Consider the following 18,152-nt stretch of genomic DNA (forward strand, 5'->3'; position numbering starts at 1 on the left):
CTCCCTCTCCTGTTCCTTCTGTCTGCAAAACAGAGCTTAATAAACAGAAGAACAAATATGACCACTTGCTTTGTCCTGATCTTAATTCCCTACTTTTAAACAAATCCCTCACTGCTGGCTCCTCATCTCTCCCACCATATGCTGAGATATACTCGGGGTTCTATAAATCATTTGGAATTAGAAGCTGTGCTCTGCATCTGACTTACTGGCTCATACACGCCCACGTCCAGCACAACTGGCAAACGGTGGTGGTTTATTTTGGGGCTGGTATAAGAGGCTGTGTCCGAAGGCTTGTGTGTCAGATAGGGGCTGAGATTGTCATGTAATGTGGCCTCAACTCTTGTCTCCTTGCCCAGACTGCACTCTCGAAGCTCAGCCCAAATATGTTAGAGGTGGGAAGCGTTACGGACGAAGGTCCTTACCTGAGTTTCAAGGATCCGTGGAGGAATTTGCAGAGGTGACAGTGATTGAGCCACTCGATGAAGAAGCAAGGCCTTCACACATCCCAGCCAGCGACCGCAGTGAGGTAAGAAATTGGACAGGCGTATCCTTCTGGATCACAGGTGTGGATACCCACGGATAGCCACATCACAGTGGTGCAGATACAGGAGAACTGAGGGGTTTACGGCTTTCCTCAGCCATTTTTTCAACTACTTGCTAATCTTATTACTTGCCTTTTGGATATATGTGACTACTTTCTCTATTCTTTGTATGTTTCATCTCTGTTTCAACTTTTGGAGAGCTGACCTTTCTGTGCATGCTTTATGTTTATACATTTTTGAATTCATTGATTTTTATACTATCTGAGGTCTGCCACTTCTAGCTCTTCTTGGGAATATCTCTCTCCTCCACAGCACTGTTATTTTTAGTTATGTAAAAAGCTAACCAACTCCTTCCCCCCAAACTATAAGACAGCCGCCGTGACAGGTAAGAAATGAAAGCAGTGTGTTTAGGCATTTCAAGAGCCAGCATCTTATCTTTTGTGGTGGGGTAAAGCAGCTTTGCAACTTCATCCTTGTCCCGGTGCTTAGCAGTTACCAGGGTTCTTAGTGGTTCTGTCTCACCTGGCGTGTCTGGCTCCCCAGCAGTCGGAGATTACCTTGCCTCCCTCATCTCCCTTCTTTCCATTTGACACGGTGCTATAATCTACCAATAAAGGAGAAGCAGTGACGTTTTCTTGTTTCTTTATGGCTCATTTACCAGCATACCATTTATAGAACATGATTGAAAGTGCCATGCTGAGCAAGCTCTAAATATTTCTTGTAAATCCCAGCGTAGACTGGGGATGCAGATATTTCAGATGCTCATCTAAGCTGGGAAAGAGACAGAGTGCCTCAAGTTTCTTAAAGTAGTCTGTAGATCGTAGGTTGATGGGGGGAATGAGTGTTTGTTGCTGTCTCAAGGCCATGTTCAGCGTGCTGAAATCTACAAGAAGCTTGTTCCAATAATGTCCCCAGCAGTCAGACATCTGGCATCTTCACAAACCCAAAGGTACCCACAAACCCCACAAACTCAAAGGTAACTGGAAAGAGCTCAGGTATTGAGCAAAAATGAAAACAACCACAAGTGCTGCAATTTAGAAGACACGTGACTGATCTGCTGATCAGATCACCTTTTTTAAAAATCAAGTGATACCTATCCTCACAATAGAAGTGAAGGAGCACAGGCAGAAATGTGAGCGAGAAGAGAGAAAGAAAAGCAGCTAGAGGGGATAAGGGAGATAGAAACCACAAAAATGGTGTGAGTAGTGCGGGTGAGAAGTGACAGCTGAAAACAGAAAGACCATGAGAAGCAAAAAGGAAAACATTGCCTAGAACATCGCAGCACTGGGGACCAATGGGTCTGGGGCAGAGGCTACTTCTCATCTTGGTTCAGTCGGTTTTAGACCCTTTCTTGGGTCCCTTTGAGAATTTAGATAGGGCCCTTTCCCCGGTAAAACACATAGACTCACATGCACCAAAGTGTTATATGTACTGTTTCAGGGAGGCAAGTAATTTGCATACTTCAGTTATTGCAGTGTTCATAATATCTTGCTATCAGGAAGGGTATCATTTTATAACATTAAATCTGTTTCATAACCCTAAATAGTGTGGAATGTATCTGAGACATTTCTCTGTGAAAAAATGGTTAAAATAGGTCTCAACACTTCACGGGGGAAGCTTTTCTTATATAGAAAACACCTTTAAGTCTAGTATCTCCTTTCTCCAACTATTTTCAATACCTGAGGCACTGTTACTTGGTGCTAACAAATTAAATGGTTGCTTGTTTTTTTTGAGAAGAGAGTTTCTAGTTACCACCTGGGGATACTCAGAAATGTTCTTGGGCACAGCTGATTTTGTTGCTGGCAGAATATTTCTTATATCCCTATTTAAACTTATTTACTGATTTCCAGGGAGATTTACTGTTTAAAAAGTGAGGCTTTGGTTTTATGTGTAAATAAAATGAAGGGTTGAGGCCTGAGTCTGGGCAAAATCTTGCTGCTTTTGTCTTAGTGAAAGGGTATGTTGGGAGAATCATTTCACCCCCAATGAACTTCAGCTTCCCTAACACCTCCAGAAACCTCTTAGGTGTGACCTTTTGACACTCTACATAGAAGCTTTCATGTAAAGACCCACCATCAACAGAGAGCAAATAGAGTGCTGTAGAGAGTCATTTATCTCTGTGTCTGCTCTCCTCAAGGACTCTACTGACTTGACTTTGAGAGTCTGTTACATCCCAACCAGAAAGCCTATAGCAGAATCAGATAACATGTTTTTACCTCCCCCTTTTTTTTTAATTGCTGAAAGTGGACTCAAACCAAAGTTCATCCAGCTGCTTTCTTGCCTAAAAATGAAGTGTTTTGCTAGCTGAATGGAGCCTGTCAGTTTTCAAGTTGATTCATCACTTTACAAAGTTAATAGAATCATGTGTGATGTTTTTGATGTTCCCCTTGGCAGTAAGAAGGGCCAGCCCCAGCTTCATGCAGTAACCATGGCCATGGGTCACATGCGCTGCCCTCACGGGCTGTGGCATAGTTTCTTCAGTGTCGGCCTTGTTGCATCCTGTTGTGTCAAGGTAGCGCTCCTGTTTCTTGGCCAGTTTCTGCAATAGCCTCAGCAGTTGAGGGCCACTCAGTTGGCCAGCACAGTTCACGCTCTGGGCAGCATGGCCTTGCTCTAGAAACCCTCCTCCCTTCTACAGAAGCTGTCTAGGGCTCAGCAGAGTGCCAGGTCATCTTCCCTATTCTAGAGTGGCCCTCAGGTGGGGAAGATGAGGAGAGTGAGATTCTCAATGAACTGTGGGATTTATTTATTCTTAACTTACAAGGAGTTCAGAACCTGTCAGGAGTTCTTTATTGTACTTCTGACTTTTTTTTCTCCCTCTTGGTTGCTTCAGGCCCATTTGTCTCCTGCCCATGGGTGTTAAGAATTTCTTTCTTGGGTGTGTTTGTTATCAGGGACTCATACCTCATCTCAGTGCTGCTGGGCAGTATTGAAGGTGGGAGGGGGCTGGGTCTCCTGTGACATGAATATTTCATGAGGTGTAGTGAGATGGGGAGCTGGAGACAAGCCTTCTTGGTTTGATTGTGGGTTTCTTCTGACTCCTGGGTCCTGGCTTAGGGGTTCCTAGCTTGCCCTGAGACTGCAGTTTCTCCTGTCCTCAGACAGGCCTCATTTTTCCTGAAGACCAAAGGACCTGAATCTGTTGTCAGAAGTTCTATGGAGGAGAAGTCTGGCTGTTGCTACCCACCAGGAGACTAATTTCAGCCCTAAGATGAATCAAGTAATTATCCATTTATCTGAGGACTTGGGAGGGGTGCAATGCAATGGAATGATGTCACAAGCCACCTATAAAAGCTGTCCTCAGGGTGGCTCGCTTCCTTCTAGGAACTCATCCTGCAGGGTATGTGAGCAGACAGTCATCTGAAGGGATAAAAGAGTAATCCCTTCCCTGCTTCCCTCTGGGGTTATTCAAGAGTTGGGGAATTGCTAAGAGTGGACATTTCATTCCTAGGCTCCTGGACTAGTGGTTCACAATGTTCTTTATGCATCCTTGTTTGGAAGGCCTTCTCCCACATGTACAACAAATTTTTATTTATTTATTTATTTATTTATTTACTTATTTAATTTTGGGCTGTGTTGGGCCTTCGTTTCTGTGCGCGGGCTTTCTCTAGTTGTGGCGAGCAGGGGCTACTCTTTGTTGTGGTGCGTGGGCTTCTCATTGTGGTGGCTTCTCTTGTTGCAGAGCACGGGCTCTAGGCTCCCGGGCTTCAGTAGTTGTGGCACGTGGGCTCAGTAGTTGTGGCTCACGAGCTCTAGAGTGCAGGCTCGGTAGTTGTGGCGCACGGGCTTAGTTGCTCCGCGGCATGTGGGATCTTCCCAGACAGGGCTCAAACCCGTGTCCCTGCATTGTCAGGCAGATTCTTAACCACTGTGCCACCAGGGAAGCCCATGTACAACAAATTTATAGGTAATTCTCAGTAGTCATAATTCTCTGTAGTCTACTTGTAACTCCACCATTTCCCTCTCATCCAAGAAAACAGAAATGCAGGCAAGTAAGAGTGATGCTATTGTAGAGATTGCTTTCAAGCACCTAAATTTTTAGCGTAAGTTCCATGTGAAGATCTTTAGTTACAGCAGTTTGGAACTCCCCCCATGGCCATTCATGGTGCACCATTGTGATGCCTTGGGTGAGAACTCATGTTGTGACTGTGGGATCGCAAGTGCTTCACACTTTGGCCTCATCCGCTGAATGGAATATATAAGTCTTAACCTTGTTATGAGGTTGTGTTCGACTTTTGTTTCAGTCCACATGTTAAAGCCCTAACATAAATTGTAAACATTTTAATCATCTCCACCCTCCCCTCCCCCCAGCTTTATTCAGGCAATTTGATTCTTTCCTGATGAAACAGAAAATATCTAACCTAACTATTAAGTGTGTCTCCAAGTTTACTTTACAAGGCCATAAAGCCTTTGCACAGGGAAAGACCACTGTAATCTTGCTAAATTTTCAGCACTAAAATATGTATTTCCGAATTTCATTTAGAAACCCTGAAGCAAAATGTGGTAGTTCACAAGTGACAGGTGGGTTCCACTGTCTGGCTGAAATGTGCATTCACCTTCCAATTTAGTGTGTTTACCTGGCAAATGGATCCCTTGGGAGTCTGACCTCTCATCTGGGGTGGTATTGAAAGGATAGTGGTGATTTTTCTTTGTTTGTGGGATCATTTTCACTCAAGACAATTCAGTCGGACATTCTATTCTGAATTAATCCAGACTAACAAAGGGCACATTCTTGAGTTTTTAGATTCTGAAGAGTATATATTCCCGCCCCCCATATATGCATATATGCAGTGGCTACTGAACTGACCTTGAATTTTATAAGGGTTTCTTCTAAGGGTAGCTGGAAGTTGGGGAGAAAAACAAAACTAATTCTTGGTTTTATTCTGTATTACTCAGACTTGGTAGGAAAGGTTGACAATTAATACAATTGGGGCAGGGCCACTTTGCTTTCTGCCCCTGTTCAAAACAGGGGACACCTTGTTAACTGTTTTCCTCCACAGGGAATAAATTGGGTAAAGTAAGATTCTTATCAAGAGCCAGAGGCTTTAAACAATGATTTCTTCAACTGTAGACAATAGTAGTGTAAGCCAAAACCCTACAGTTTAAGTGAGGACCTGAGAGAAAAGTTAAAGCCAATTGCTTCATTCAGCAGAGAATGGACAAGCAAATCAAGCCCTTGTGTCGGACTGTGAGGGTAGGAGGATGAGTGGTCGTTATTTAAAAACAGAAACACAAAGAACCCACAAACTGATTTTACTACCCTCCATAAAATCTGTCTTCTTCCAGAAGTGCTAAACTGACTTGTGTCCCCCTTATGTTCATTTTCATATATGCATAACTTTGTAGTTGAACTTCATAAATTATTCATTTTCATTGTATAGAGTAAATATTTAATTCTGGAGCAAACTTCTTAATGACTGAGAGAAGTTTTTCTAAGAGCTTTCATAGTTGAAATGCACCTATTTTCCAATTATTCGCCCGTTACATTTTTTGTTCTAGTCTTTGACAAAGTAAGCAATTTCATTACTGATGCCATTTGTTTCCATCAAATAATATGACATGATCAGGATAGGTTTTTTATTAATGGAATTCCAGTGTTTCTCTTTACATTTCTTGAGTATTACTAGATCATCTCTGGCTATTCTCAGATGAAACACTCATTCAAGATGCAACTATAAATCACTTGAAAGTGATATAAAGAAGCCCCTTCAAAGCTAATAAGATGTTTTCATTCTAACACAGATTCAGCTTTCAGACTTTCAGCCTTTGCTGTTCTGGTAAGTCCTCCTGACTTGATCCCAGAGGAAATTCCCTTGGAGTCTAGCCCTCATTCTCACCTCCTTGCAGGTCAACAATTTCTAATATTTATTTTCTAAGTAGAAAATAAAATAGACAACACATCAAAAATTAACAAGTTAGGGCTTCCCCAGTGGCACAGTGGTTGAGAGTCCACCTGCCGATGCAGGGGACACGGGTTCGTGCTCCGGTCCGGGAGGATCCCACATGCTGCGGAACAGCTGGGCCCGTGAGCCATGGCTGCTGAGCCTGTGTGTCCGGAGCCTGTGCTCCGCAATGGGAGAGGCCACAGCAGTGAGAGGCCCGCGTACCGGGGAAAAAAAAAAAAAAAAAAAATTAACAAGTTAATTTTAATGATAATAGTAACATTTTCCAACTATACCATTAAGTATTTTTCAAATAGGAGAGCAGTATTCACTATCTATTGAGAGCAACTCTGATAAGCAGGATACTACCATAAGCAGATGTATGAAAGAATCCCTTTCCTTTAAGGACTTTAAAATCCAGTGAAACAAAACCAGTCCCCAACCTTGGTAGAAGAGGCTTAATGCTCAGATTCCTTTAAATTCAGCATTTCTTCACACTGGCAGTACTGAAGGCTGTTTGGCACTGTAGCAGGACTCATCTAAATGTGTGTGCATTTAAAAAATCATACATTAATTCTTGGTATCCCCAACACTTACTTGTAGCTTTTAACTGCTTTTAAAGATAAAGGAACTGATTTGCATTGTAGTCATGACAGCCTTGCAACTGAGCAGCTTGTCCCTGGGTTCAGTATAGAGAGATTGGGAGCCGTGCTGTCAGGCCCCCCTTTCATCGCCCCTTTGCCTTTCTTCAGATGCGGGAGAGGTGGAGATGATGTCCTAAGAAGCATGTCCCTGCAGGAACAGTAGCCAGCCTTGCTGGGTGCACTTAGCTTCCAGTACGTGCCCAGAGCACCGGCTTTATTAGTATTTAAGATTGTTAGTTAAATATGCGATAGATGCTGTGTTTTTAAAAGTCCTAAGGTTTCCATCGTAAGTATCTCCTAAACTGATCCTGTTTTTCTGCAGAGATTTCCTGTGCTTATTACTTTAGTGTGCTGCTCTTGTAAAATGGACACTATGGCTCAGTGTGCTGGGGGAGCTTTGTTCCTTTAATAAATTTCTTTTCTCTTCTCTCTGGGCTTGCAAGACTTTCTCTTTTCCAAAAAAAAAAAAAAATCTTCTTAAGATCAGTTCAGCAACCTCTGCTGGGAAAGAATAGCCCCGTGTGTGCCCCCCGTAATCGCTTTAATTAGCTGAACATTCTGAGGGGCACAGAGGTCTGCGCCAGAGCAGATGGCTGGTGGGTCTGCGGCTGGGCTCTTGTGGGCAGGGGCTGCACCAGACCCACAGGCTGCAGATGCTGGCCCGGCCTCGGGGCTCGGGCCATCTGTTCTGCCATCCAACGAAGCAGGTGTCCCTCCAAAGAAAGCATTCCTGAAAGCAGTGCAGCCCACAGGTGCAGGGCACCCTCGTCCAGCTGTAGGACAGCCCGAGAGCTGACCACAGTGGCCAGCGTGACTGAGACGCACAGCCCACGGGGGGTGGTGGTGGTGTGTGTGGGACTCCCTTTGTCTGCCTACCTGGCGGTGCAGGGCACTTCTTTCTGCAGCAGCCATTTTAGGACTGGGCAACCTCTGACCGTCTCCCCTCTGTCTGCTCTCATGGGGCCTGTTGGCCAGCACACATGGCATGGTGGGCCCTGCCAGAGGTGGCCACCCAGGGGACACTGTCCACGGCGCGGAGGGCCCCAGGGGCCCTGTTCCTACGCTGAATCAAAAGTTGATTGCTTCATCACAACTAACACACTCAAAGCTGGGGTTTCTACAGAGTTTCTTCTGGGTTTGTTCTTAAAGCTGATACTGGTCTGTCTGCTGTTTCTTTCCTCTGCCCTTGTCCTAGTGTTGAACACCCAGGTAGTAGGAATAGTAATTATAAAATTTATTTACTTAACAGACAGCGCTTAATTTGCAGCAGGCACTGTTTCAAGTGCTTTCCAAATACTGGCACACCCTCGTAGGTAGGTATTATTCACTTACCCCCGAGGAAACCGAGGCACACAGGGATTAAGTAACTTACCCAAGCTTGCACAGCCAGTAAGTGAAGAGTCCGGCTCTGGAGTCTAAACCCTTAAACCACTTCATTGTTCTGGCTGAAATAATAACAAGAGCTAACATTTCCTAAGAGCCAGGCATATGCCTCCGTGTCCCTATCAGGTGGGTCACTCCCACTTTGCAGATGAAGTAAGCAAGGGGTCACACAAAGTGGCAGGGCCAGACTTAACCCCGGCAATCTCCCCCAGCTACCATTTTGCCTCCAGAGTCAGGAATTGCTGAATGATTTTTTAAAATTTATTAATATCCATTCTTTCTCCAGTGAGAGGCTACATAATATTTCAAAGGAAGAAGTTGAAAATCCTTTTTTTATGAATAGTGTGGAGAACACAGCCGAGCAATTGCCACCCCCTTCCTCTCCCACTTTTCCAGAGATGTTCGTGATTACCTCCTTTCCAGTACTCATGGCTGATCTGTGTCTAGAGGCCACCTGCCAGGCTTTCCATCAGCAATTAAAAGACCTTGTTCCAGAGTGATGCCTCCTTTTATTGGTGGTGTTCCGGTAGCTGAATGACCAACCCCCCCCCCCAACCTTCTAACCTGCCTTCCCTTCCCTCTCCCCCTGCTTTTTAATTGGAACTACTGGCCCCAGGCAGTGAGAATGAAAATAAAAGAGCTGTGAATGAATTGAATCTGCTCCCACCCACCCCCCACCCCACCGAAAATGCAATTTAATAACAAACATTCAGCCACCCATGTGCTTACCCCTTCTTAAAGGAATAGGCCCTTGGGGGAGACGGGGAAGAAGCATAGCAAAACATCTGGGTGGCAAACTCAATCTCCAGTTGAAGTGGTCTTGGAATGAAAATGTAGCCCTTAGCATAAGCTTGCTTCTCCTTCTAGCAGGGCTGGTCTTAGCTGGATCTAGGCTTCTTACACAGGGCCATAGAGAAATGCTTGAAATCGTTACCCTTGGAGATGTTAAAATAAGTTATCCCTTACCTTGCCACTACTTGCCCTAAGAGTTGGTGTGAAATCACTTAAACTGCTGTACCTGATGCTATAGGGTTAGGCTGTCTGAAGAATGCCTCTTTGGATGGCTGTGGTCACAGTCCCCAAGGCAGGTCTCAGACGAGTGTCCTTGATCTTCCCACACTCTGCTAAGTGTAGGAGGCATTGGCACAGAGCAGCTTTCACCCTCCTGAAAGTGCCTGGACCTCCCACCAAGCATGGTCTCTCCATCACAGGTCACAGTACAGGAGGATGTGGCTGACTAGCAGAGTGGTACATACCAAGGGGACAGAAGTTTCCCTTTCTCCCCACCCCCAGGTCACAGGGAATTCATTTAGTGAGAATCCAGGGGCAGGTGGGCAAAAGAAATAGTGAAGTTGTACCTATTTATATGGTATAAACAACATTTATAACAGTAAAGGAAATAAAAAGTTTTCCCATATTCCCTCAACCAAGTATATATATATATATATAGTCTCTGTTTCCTTCCAGTCTTTGTCCTTTGTCTAATTGTATAAATGTTTTTTTCCAATGGTAATCATAGTGTTGATGACATTTTTGTTTGGTCTTTCATTTAACATTTCATGTTTCTCATGCTCTTACATGGTTTTATAATGACACTTTTATCGACTACATCATTATACTTTATGCCCCATTGTTAAATATTTAATTTGTTTTCAGTACTTTACTTTTACAAAAAGTGCTAAATGTACATGTTTACGTATATACTTTCTTCTTTCTTTGATTTTTTTTTGGCATTTATTTTTTTGTTAACATCTTTGAGTATAACTGTTTTACAATAGTGTGTTAGTTTCTCCTTTACAACAAAGTGAATCAGTCATACATATACATATGTTTCCATATCTCTTCCCTCTTGCGTCACCCTCCCTCCCACCCCTCTAGGTGGTCACAAAGCACAGAGGTGATCTCCCTGTGCTATGCGGCAGCTTCCCACTAGCTATCTATTTTACATTTGGTAGTGTGTATATGTCCCTGCCACTCTCTCACTTAGTCACAGCCCATCCTTCCCCCTCCCCATATCCTCAAGTCCATGCTCTAGTAGGTCTGTGTTTTATTCCCGTCCTACCACTAATCTCTTCATGACATTTTTTTTTCTGAGATTCCATATATATGTGTTAGCATATGGTATTTGTTTTTCTCCTTCTGACTTACTTCACTCTGTATGACAGACTCCAGGTCTATCCACCTCATGACAAATAACTCAGTTTCATTTCTTTTTATGGCTGAGTAATATTCCATTGTATATATGTGCCACATCTTCTTCATCCATTCCTCTGTCAGTGGACACTTAGGTTGCTTCCATATCCTGGCTGTCGTAAATAGAGCTGCAATAAACATTTTGGTACATGACTCTTTTTGAATTATGGTTTTCTCAGGGTATATGCCCAGTAGTGGGATTGTGGGGTCATATGGTAGTTCTATTTTTATTTTTTTAAGGAACCTCCATACTGTTCTCCGTAGTGGTTGTATCAATTTACATTCCCACCAACAGTGCAAAAGGGTTCCCTTTTCTCCACACTCTCTCCAGCATTTATTGTTTCCACAGTTTTTGATGATGGCCATTCTGAACGGTGTGAGATGATATCTCATTGTAGTTTTGACTTGCATTTCTCTAATGATTAATGATGTTGAGCATTCTTTCATGTGTTTGTTGGCAATCTGTATATCTTCTTTGGAGAAATGTCTATTTAGGTCTCCTGCCCATTTTTGGATTGGGTTGTTTGTTTTTTTGTTATTAAGCTGCATGAGTTGCTTATAAATTTTGGATATTAATCCTTTGTCAGTTGCTTCATTTGCAAATATTTTCTCCCATTCTGAGGGTTGTCTTTTGCTCTTGTTTATGGTATCCTTTGCTGTGCAAAAGCTTTTAAGTTTCATTAGGTCCCATTTGTTTATTTTTGTTTTTATTTCCATTTCTCTAGGAGGTGGGTCAAAAAGGATCTTGCTGTGATTTATGTCAGATTGTTCTGTCTATGTTTTCCTCTAAGAGTTTGATAGTGTCTGGCCTTACATTAAGGTCTTTAACCCATTTTGAGTTTATTTTTGTGTGTGGTGTTAGGGAGTGTTCTAATTTCATACTTCTACAGGTAGCTGTCCAGTTTTCCCAGCACCACTTATTGAAGAGGCTGTCTTTTCTCCACTGTATATCCTTCCCTCCTTTATCAAAGATAAGGTGACCATATGTGTGTGGGTTTATCTCTGGGCTTTCTATCCTGTTCCATTGATCTATATTTCTGTTTTTGTGCCAGTACCATACTGTCTTGATTACTGTAGCCTTGTAGTATAGTCTGAAGTCAGGGAGCCTGATTCCTCCAGTTCCAATTTTCTTTCTCAAGATTGCTTTGGCTACTTGGGGTCTTTTCTGTTTCCATACAAATTGTGAAACTTTTTGTTCTAGTTCTGTAAAAAATGCCAGTGGTAATTTGATAGGAATTGCATTGAATCTGTAGATTGCTTTGGATAGTAGAGTCATTTTCACAGTGTTGATTCTTCCAATCCAAGAACATGGTATATTTCTCCACCTATTTGTATCATCTTTAATTTCTTTCATCAGTGTCTTATAGTTTTCTGCATACAAGTCTTTTGTCTCCTTAGGTAGGTTTATTCCTAGATATTTTATTCTTTTTGTTGCAATGGTAAATGGGAGTGTTTTCTTAATTTCACTCTCAGATTTTTCATCATTAGTATATAAGAGTGCCAGAGATTTCTGTGCATTAATTTTGTATCCTGCTGCTTTACCAAATTCACTGATTAGCTCTAGTAGTTTTCTGGTAGCATCCTTAGTATTCTCTATGTATAGTATCATGTCATCTGCAAACAGTGACAGCTTTACTTCTTCTTTTCCTATTTGGATGCCTTTTATTTCTTTTTTTTCTCTGATTGCTGTGGCTAGAACTTCCAAAACTAGGTTGAATAAGAGTGGTGAGAGTGGGCAACCTTGTCTTGTTCCTGATCTTAGTGGAAATGGTTTCAGTTTTTTCACCATTGAGAACAATGCTGGCTGTGGGTTTGTCATATATGGCCTTTATTATGTTGAGGAAAGTTCCCTCTATGCCTACTTTCTGCAGGGTTTTTATCATAAATGGGTGTTGAATTTTGTCAAAAGCTTTCTCTGCATCTATTCAGATGATCATATGGTTTTTCTCCTTCAGTTTGTTGATATGGTGTATCACGTTGATTCATTTGCGTATATTGAAGAATCCTTGCATTCCTGGGATAAACCCCACTTGATCATGGTGTATGATCCTTTTAATGTGCTGTTGGATTCTGTTTGCTAGTATTTTGTTGAGGATTTTTGCATCTATGTTCATCAGTGATATTGGCCTGTAGTTTTCTTTCTTTCTGACATCTTTGTCTGGTTTTGGTATCAGGGTGATGGTGGCCTCATAGAATGAGTTTGGGAGTGTTCCTCCCTCTGCTATCTTTTGGAAGAGTTTGAGAAGGATAGGTGTTAGCTCTTCTCTAAATGTTTGATAGAATTCGCCTGTGAAGCCATCTGGTCCTGGGCTTTTATTTGTTGGAAGATTTTTAATTACAGTTTCAATTTTAGTGCTTGTGATTGGTCTGTTCATATTTTCTATTTCTTCCTGGTTCAGTCTCGGCAGCTTGTGCATTTCTAAGAATTTGTCCACTTCTTCCAGGTTGTCCATTTTATTGGCATAGAGTTGCTTGTAGTAATCTCTAATAATCTTTTGTATTTCTGCAGTGTCAGTTGTTACATCTCCTTTTTCATTTCTAATTCTATTGATTTGAGTCTTCTCCCTTTTTTTCTTGGAGAGTCTGGCTAATGGTTTATCAATTTTATTTATCTTCTCAAAGAACCAGCTTTTACTTTTATTGATCTTTGCTATTGTTTCCTTCATTTCTTTTTCATTCATTTCAGATCTGATCTTTATGATTTCTTTCCCTCTGCTAAATTTGGGGGTTTTTTTGTTCTTCTTTCTCTAATTGCTTTAGGTACAAAGTTAGGTTGTTTATTCGAGATGTTTCCTGTTTCTTAAGTTATGATTGTATTGCTATAAACTTCCCTCTTAGAACTGCTTTTGCTGTATCCCATAGGTTTTGGGTCGTCGTGTCTCCATTGTCATTTGTTTCTAAGTATTTTTTGATTTCCTCTTTCATTTCTTCAGTGATCACTTCGTTATTAAGTAGTGTATTGTTTAGCCTCCATGTGTTTGTATTTTTTACAGATCTTTTCCTGTAATTGATATCTAGTCTCATAGTGTTGTGGTCGGAAAAGATACTTGATATGATTTCAGTTTTCTTAAATTTGCCAAGGCTAGATTTGTGACCCAATATATGATCTATCCTGGAGAATGTTCCATGAGCACTTTAGAAAAATGTGTATTCTATTGTTTTGGGGGTGGAATGTCCTATAAATATCAAGTAAGTCCATCTTGTGTAATGTATCATTTAAAGCTTGTGTTTCCTTATTTATTTTCATTTTGGATGATCTGTCCATTGGTGAAAGTGGGGTGTGAAACTCCCCTACTATGATTGTGTTACTGTCGATTTCCCCTTTTATGGCTGTTAGTATTTGCCTTATGTATTGAGGTGCTCCTATGTTGGGTGCATAAATATTTACAATTGTTATATCTTCTTCATGGATCAATCCCTTGATCATTATGTAGTGTCCTTCCTTGTCTTTTGTAATAGTTTTTATTTTAAAGTCTATTTTGTCTGATATGAGAATTGCTACTCTAGCTTTCTTCTGATTTCCATTTGCATGGAATATCTTTTTCCATCCCCTCATTTTCAGTCTCTAAGTGTCCCTAGGTCTGAAGTGGGTCTCTTATAGACAGCATATATATGGGTCTTGTTTTTGTATCCATTCAGCCAGTCTGTGTCTTTTGGTGGGAGCATTTAATCCATTTACATTTAAGGTAATTATTGATATGTATGATCCTATTACATTTACTTAATTGTTTCGGGTTTGTTCTTGTAGGTCTTTTCCTTCTCTTGTGTTTCTTGCCTAGAGAAGTTCCTTTAGCATTTGTTGTAAAGCTGGTTTGGTGGTGCTGAACTCTCTCAGCTTTTGCTTGTCTGTCAAGGTTTTAATTTCTCCATCAAATCTGAATGAGATCCTTGCTGGGTAAAGTAATCTTGGTTGTAGGTTTTTCTCCTTCATCAGTTTAAATATGTCCTGCCACTCCCTTCTGGCTTGCAGAGTTTCTGCTGAAAGATCAGCTGTTAACCTTATGGGGATTCTCTTGTGTGTTATTTGTTGTTTTTCCCTTGTTGCTTTTAATGTTTTCTTTGTATTTAATTTTTGATAGTTTTATTATATGTTTCTTGGCGTGTTTCTCCTTGGATTTATCCTGTATGGGACTCTCTGTGCTTCCTGGACTTGATTGACTATTTCCTTTCCTATATTAGGGAAGTTTTCAACTGTAATCTCTTCAAATATTTTCTCAGTCCCTTTCTTTTTCTCTTCTTCTGGGACCCCTATAATTTGAATGTTGGTGCGTTTAATGTTGTCCCAGAGGTCTCTGAGACTGTCCTCAGTTCTTTTCATTCTTTTTTCTTTCTTCTGCTCTGCAGTAGTTATTTCCACTATATTATCTTCCAGGTCACTTATCCATCCTTCTGCCTCAGTTATTCTGCTATTAATCCCATCTAGAGTATTTTTCATTTCATTGATTGTGTTGTTCATCGTTACTTGCTTCCTCTTTATTTCTTCTAGGTCCTTGTTAACTGTTTCTTGCAATTTGTCTATTCTATTTCCAAGATTTTGAATAATCTTTACTATCATTATTCTGAATTCTTTTTCAGGTAGAGTACCTATTACCTCTTCATTTGTTAGGTCTGGTGTGTTTTTATCTTGCTCCTTCATCTGCTGTGTGTTTTTCTGTCTTCTCATTTTGCTTATCTTACTGTGTTTGGGGTCTCCTTTTTGCAGGCTGCAGGTTCGTAGTTCCCTCTGTTTTTGGTGGCTGTCCCCAGTGGCTGAGGTTGGTTCAGTGGGTTGAGCAGGTTTCCTGGTTGGGGGGACTAGTGCCTCTGCTCTGGTGGAGGAGGCTGAATCTTTTCTTTCTGGTGGGCAGGTCCACGTCTGGTGGTGTGTTTGGGGATGTTGGTAGCCTTATTATGATCATTAGGCAGCCTCTCTGCTAATGGATGGGGCTGTAGACCTGTCTTGCTCTTTGTTGGGCATAGGGTGTCCAGCACTGTTTGTTGCTGGTCCTTGAGTGAAGCTGGGTCTTGGTGTTGAGATGGAGATCTCTGGGAGATTTTCGCCGTTTGATATTGCATGTAGCTGGGAGGTCTCTTGTGGACCAGTGTCCTGAGGTTGGTTCTTGTACCTCAGAGACACAGCGTTGACACCTGGCTGGAGTGCCAAGAGCCTTTAATCCGCACGGTAGTGCAAAGGAAGGTCAACGCCATGGCCAGGGAGTAAGGTGGCCCTGAGTGTGGTCCTAGGAGACTTGCTTTTTGTTTTGTTTCCAGTTGCTCAATCCACAGAAAAGAGGTATCTGTGGCGCCTGGAGAACGGAGACTTGCAAAAACACCAGGACTTTCTTTCTTTGATTTTATTGCCATCAGAAATAATATGAAACTGGATCAAAGAGCATGAACATTTTTATGACTTCTGATACATTAAGACATTTTCTTTACTAAAAGGGTAATGTACATTTACATTGTTACCAGTAACACAGACAGGCCTATTTTAAATCATAACCTTGTTGGTAATAGGAATTATATTCTTAAATACTTTGCTAATTTAATGGGAACAAAAAGATTCCCTGGTTTTAATTTATACTTCTTTGATTGCTATTGAAATGAACCTTTCCCCATATCTGTTTTATTGTGCTGCCTCTTATGTGAATTGTCTGTTTGTATTCTTTGCATATCTGCTGGAGACTTGGCACTTTTCTTACAAATTTATATAAATAACTGGTACTCCCCAGGGTCACTCAAGTTAATGCTTTAAGTTTGAACATGGTAATGAAAAAAACCTGCAAATATAAACTTAATATATACTACATAAACATGTGTCCAAGAAAAATAATATCAAATTTTATAGTGCTTATTAGGTGCCAGGCACAATTCTAAGCATTTTACCCAGCTCTGTGAAATATGTACTACTTTATTCCCATTTTAAAGATGGAGAAACTGAGGCAAAAGAGGTTAAGAAACTTACCCAAGCTTAACCCAGTAAGTAAGCCAGGATTCAGAACCAGGCAATCTGGCTTCTACCCTCGATTTCTTACCAGTTAGAGGTGAGAATCAGGGCAAGAGGGCAGCTGGGAAGAGTGGATCAGATAAGGCACCCAGTAGCATAGACTCATGAGATGTTGGAAACAGTATATTGGAGCCTCTTGCTCCTTTGAACTAATTAACTGCTCACTAGTTTCAAATGAATCAAGAAGTAAGTGAGCAAATGTAAGAAATAAACTTTTCTGTAGCAATATACATACCTTGTTGCTTTCTTACCAAGGATTTTTTGAAGGTATGTGTTTGCATTTTTCCAGCTGTGTATCCCAGCAGGGGCTTGTCCAGTGATAACATAGTCTCCTGCCATTTCTCATGTCAGCTTGTGCTGTTAAAAATCATCCCCTACTAGTAATTTGGTAGGTTTTATTTTGATGGTTCTTAGATGATAGAAACCTATTTTTTTTGTATTTTTAAAAATTTTATTATTTTTTTAATTGAAGTATAGTTGACTTACAATGTTGTGCCAATCTCTGCTGTACAGCAGAGTGACTCAGTTATGCACATACATTTTGTTTTTAATATTCTTTTCCATTATGGTTTATCACAGGATATTAAATATAGTTCCCTGTGTTATACAGTAGGACCTTGTTGTTTATCCATCCTATATATAATAGTTTACATCTGCTAATCCTAAACTCCCAGTCCTTCCCTCCCCCTTTTTTATGGCTGAGTAGTATTCCATTTTATATATGTACCACATCTTCTTCAGCCATTCATCTGTCAGTGGACATTTTGGTTGTTTTCCTGTTTTGGCTATTGTGAATAGTGCTGCTATGAACATAAGGGTGCATGTACCTTTTTGAATTAGAGTTTTTGATGATGGCCATTCTGACCGGTATGAGATGATATCTCATTGTAGTTTTGATTTGCATTTCTCTAATGATTAATGATGTTGAGCATTCTTTCATGTATTTGTTGGCAATCTGTATATCTTCTTTGGAGAAATGTCTATTTAGGTCTCCTGCCCATTTTTGGATTGGGTTGTTTGTTTTTTTGTTATTGAGCTGCATGAGTTGCTTATAAATTTTGGAGATTAATCCTTTGTCAGTTGCTTCATTTGCAAATATTTTCTCCCATTCTGAGGGTTGTCTTTTGGTCTTGTTTATGGTATCCTTTGCTGTGCAAAAGCTTTTAAGTTTCATTAGGTCCCATTTGTTCATTTTTGTTTTTATTTCCATTTCGCTAGGAGGTGGGTCAAAAAGGATCTTGCTGTGATTTATGTCATAGAGTGTTCTGCCTACGTTTTCCTCTAAGAGTTTGATAGTGTCCGGCATTACATTTAGGTCTTTAACCCATTTTGAGTTTATTTTTGTGTGTGGTGTTAGGGAGCTTTCTACCTTTTTGAATTATAGTTTTGTTTGGGTATATGCCCAGGAGTGGGATTGCTGGATCATATAGTAATTCTATTTTTAGTTTTCTGAGGAACCTCCACACTGTTTTCCATAGTGGCTGCACCAGCTTACATTCCCACCAGTAGTGTAGGAACATTC

The 18,152-nt window shown here is 41.0% G+C and overlaps 1 protein-coding gene across 10 annotated transcripts in view; it reads left to right on the top strand.

The window, feature by feature from the left end:
* Positions 1-18,152, top strand: part of NIN (ninein) — a 113,650-nt gene that overhangs the window by 32,353 nt on the left and 63,145 nt on the right. For all 10 annotated transcript variants that reach the window (XR_010839563.1, XR_010839560.1, XR_010839561.1 and 7 more), the window contains one exon: positions 357-526. Coding sequence is in view for 6 of the 10 variants with exons in the window: in XM_059056562.2 (XP_058912545.1) it covers positions 357-526 (170 nt within the window). In the remaining 4 variants the exon portion in view is untranslated. The remainder of the gene's footprint in view (positions 1-356; positions 527-18,152) is intronic.

Source organism: Kogia breviceps, chromosome 3 (assembly GCF_026419965.1).
Source record: "Kogia breviceps isolate mKogBre1 chromosome 3, mKogBre1 haplotype 1, whole genome shotgun sequence".
NCBI lineage: Eukaryota > Metazoa > Chordata > Mammalia > Artiodactyla > Physeteridae > Kogia > Kogia breviceps.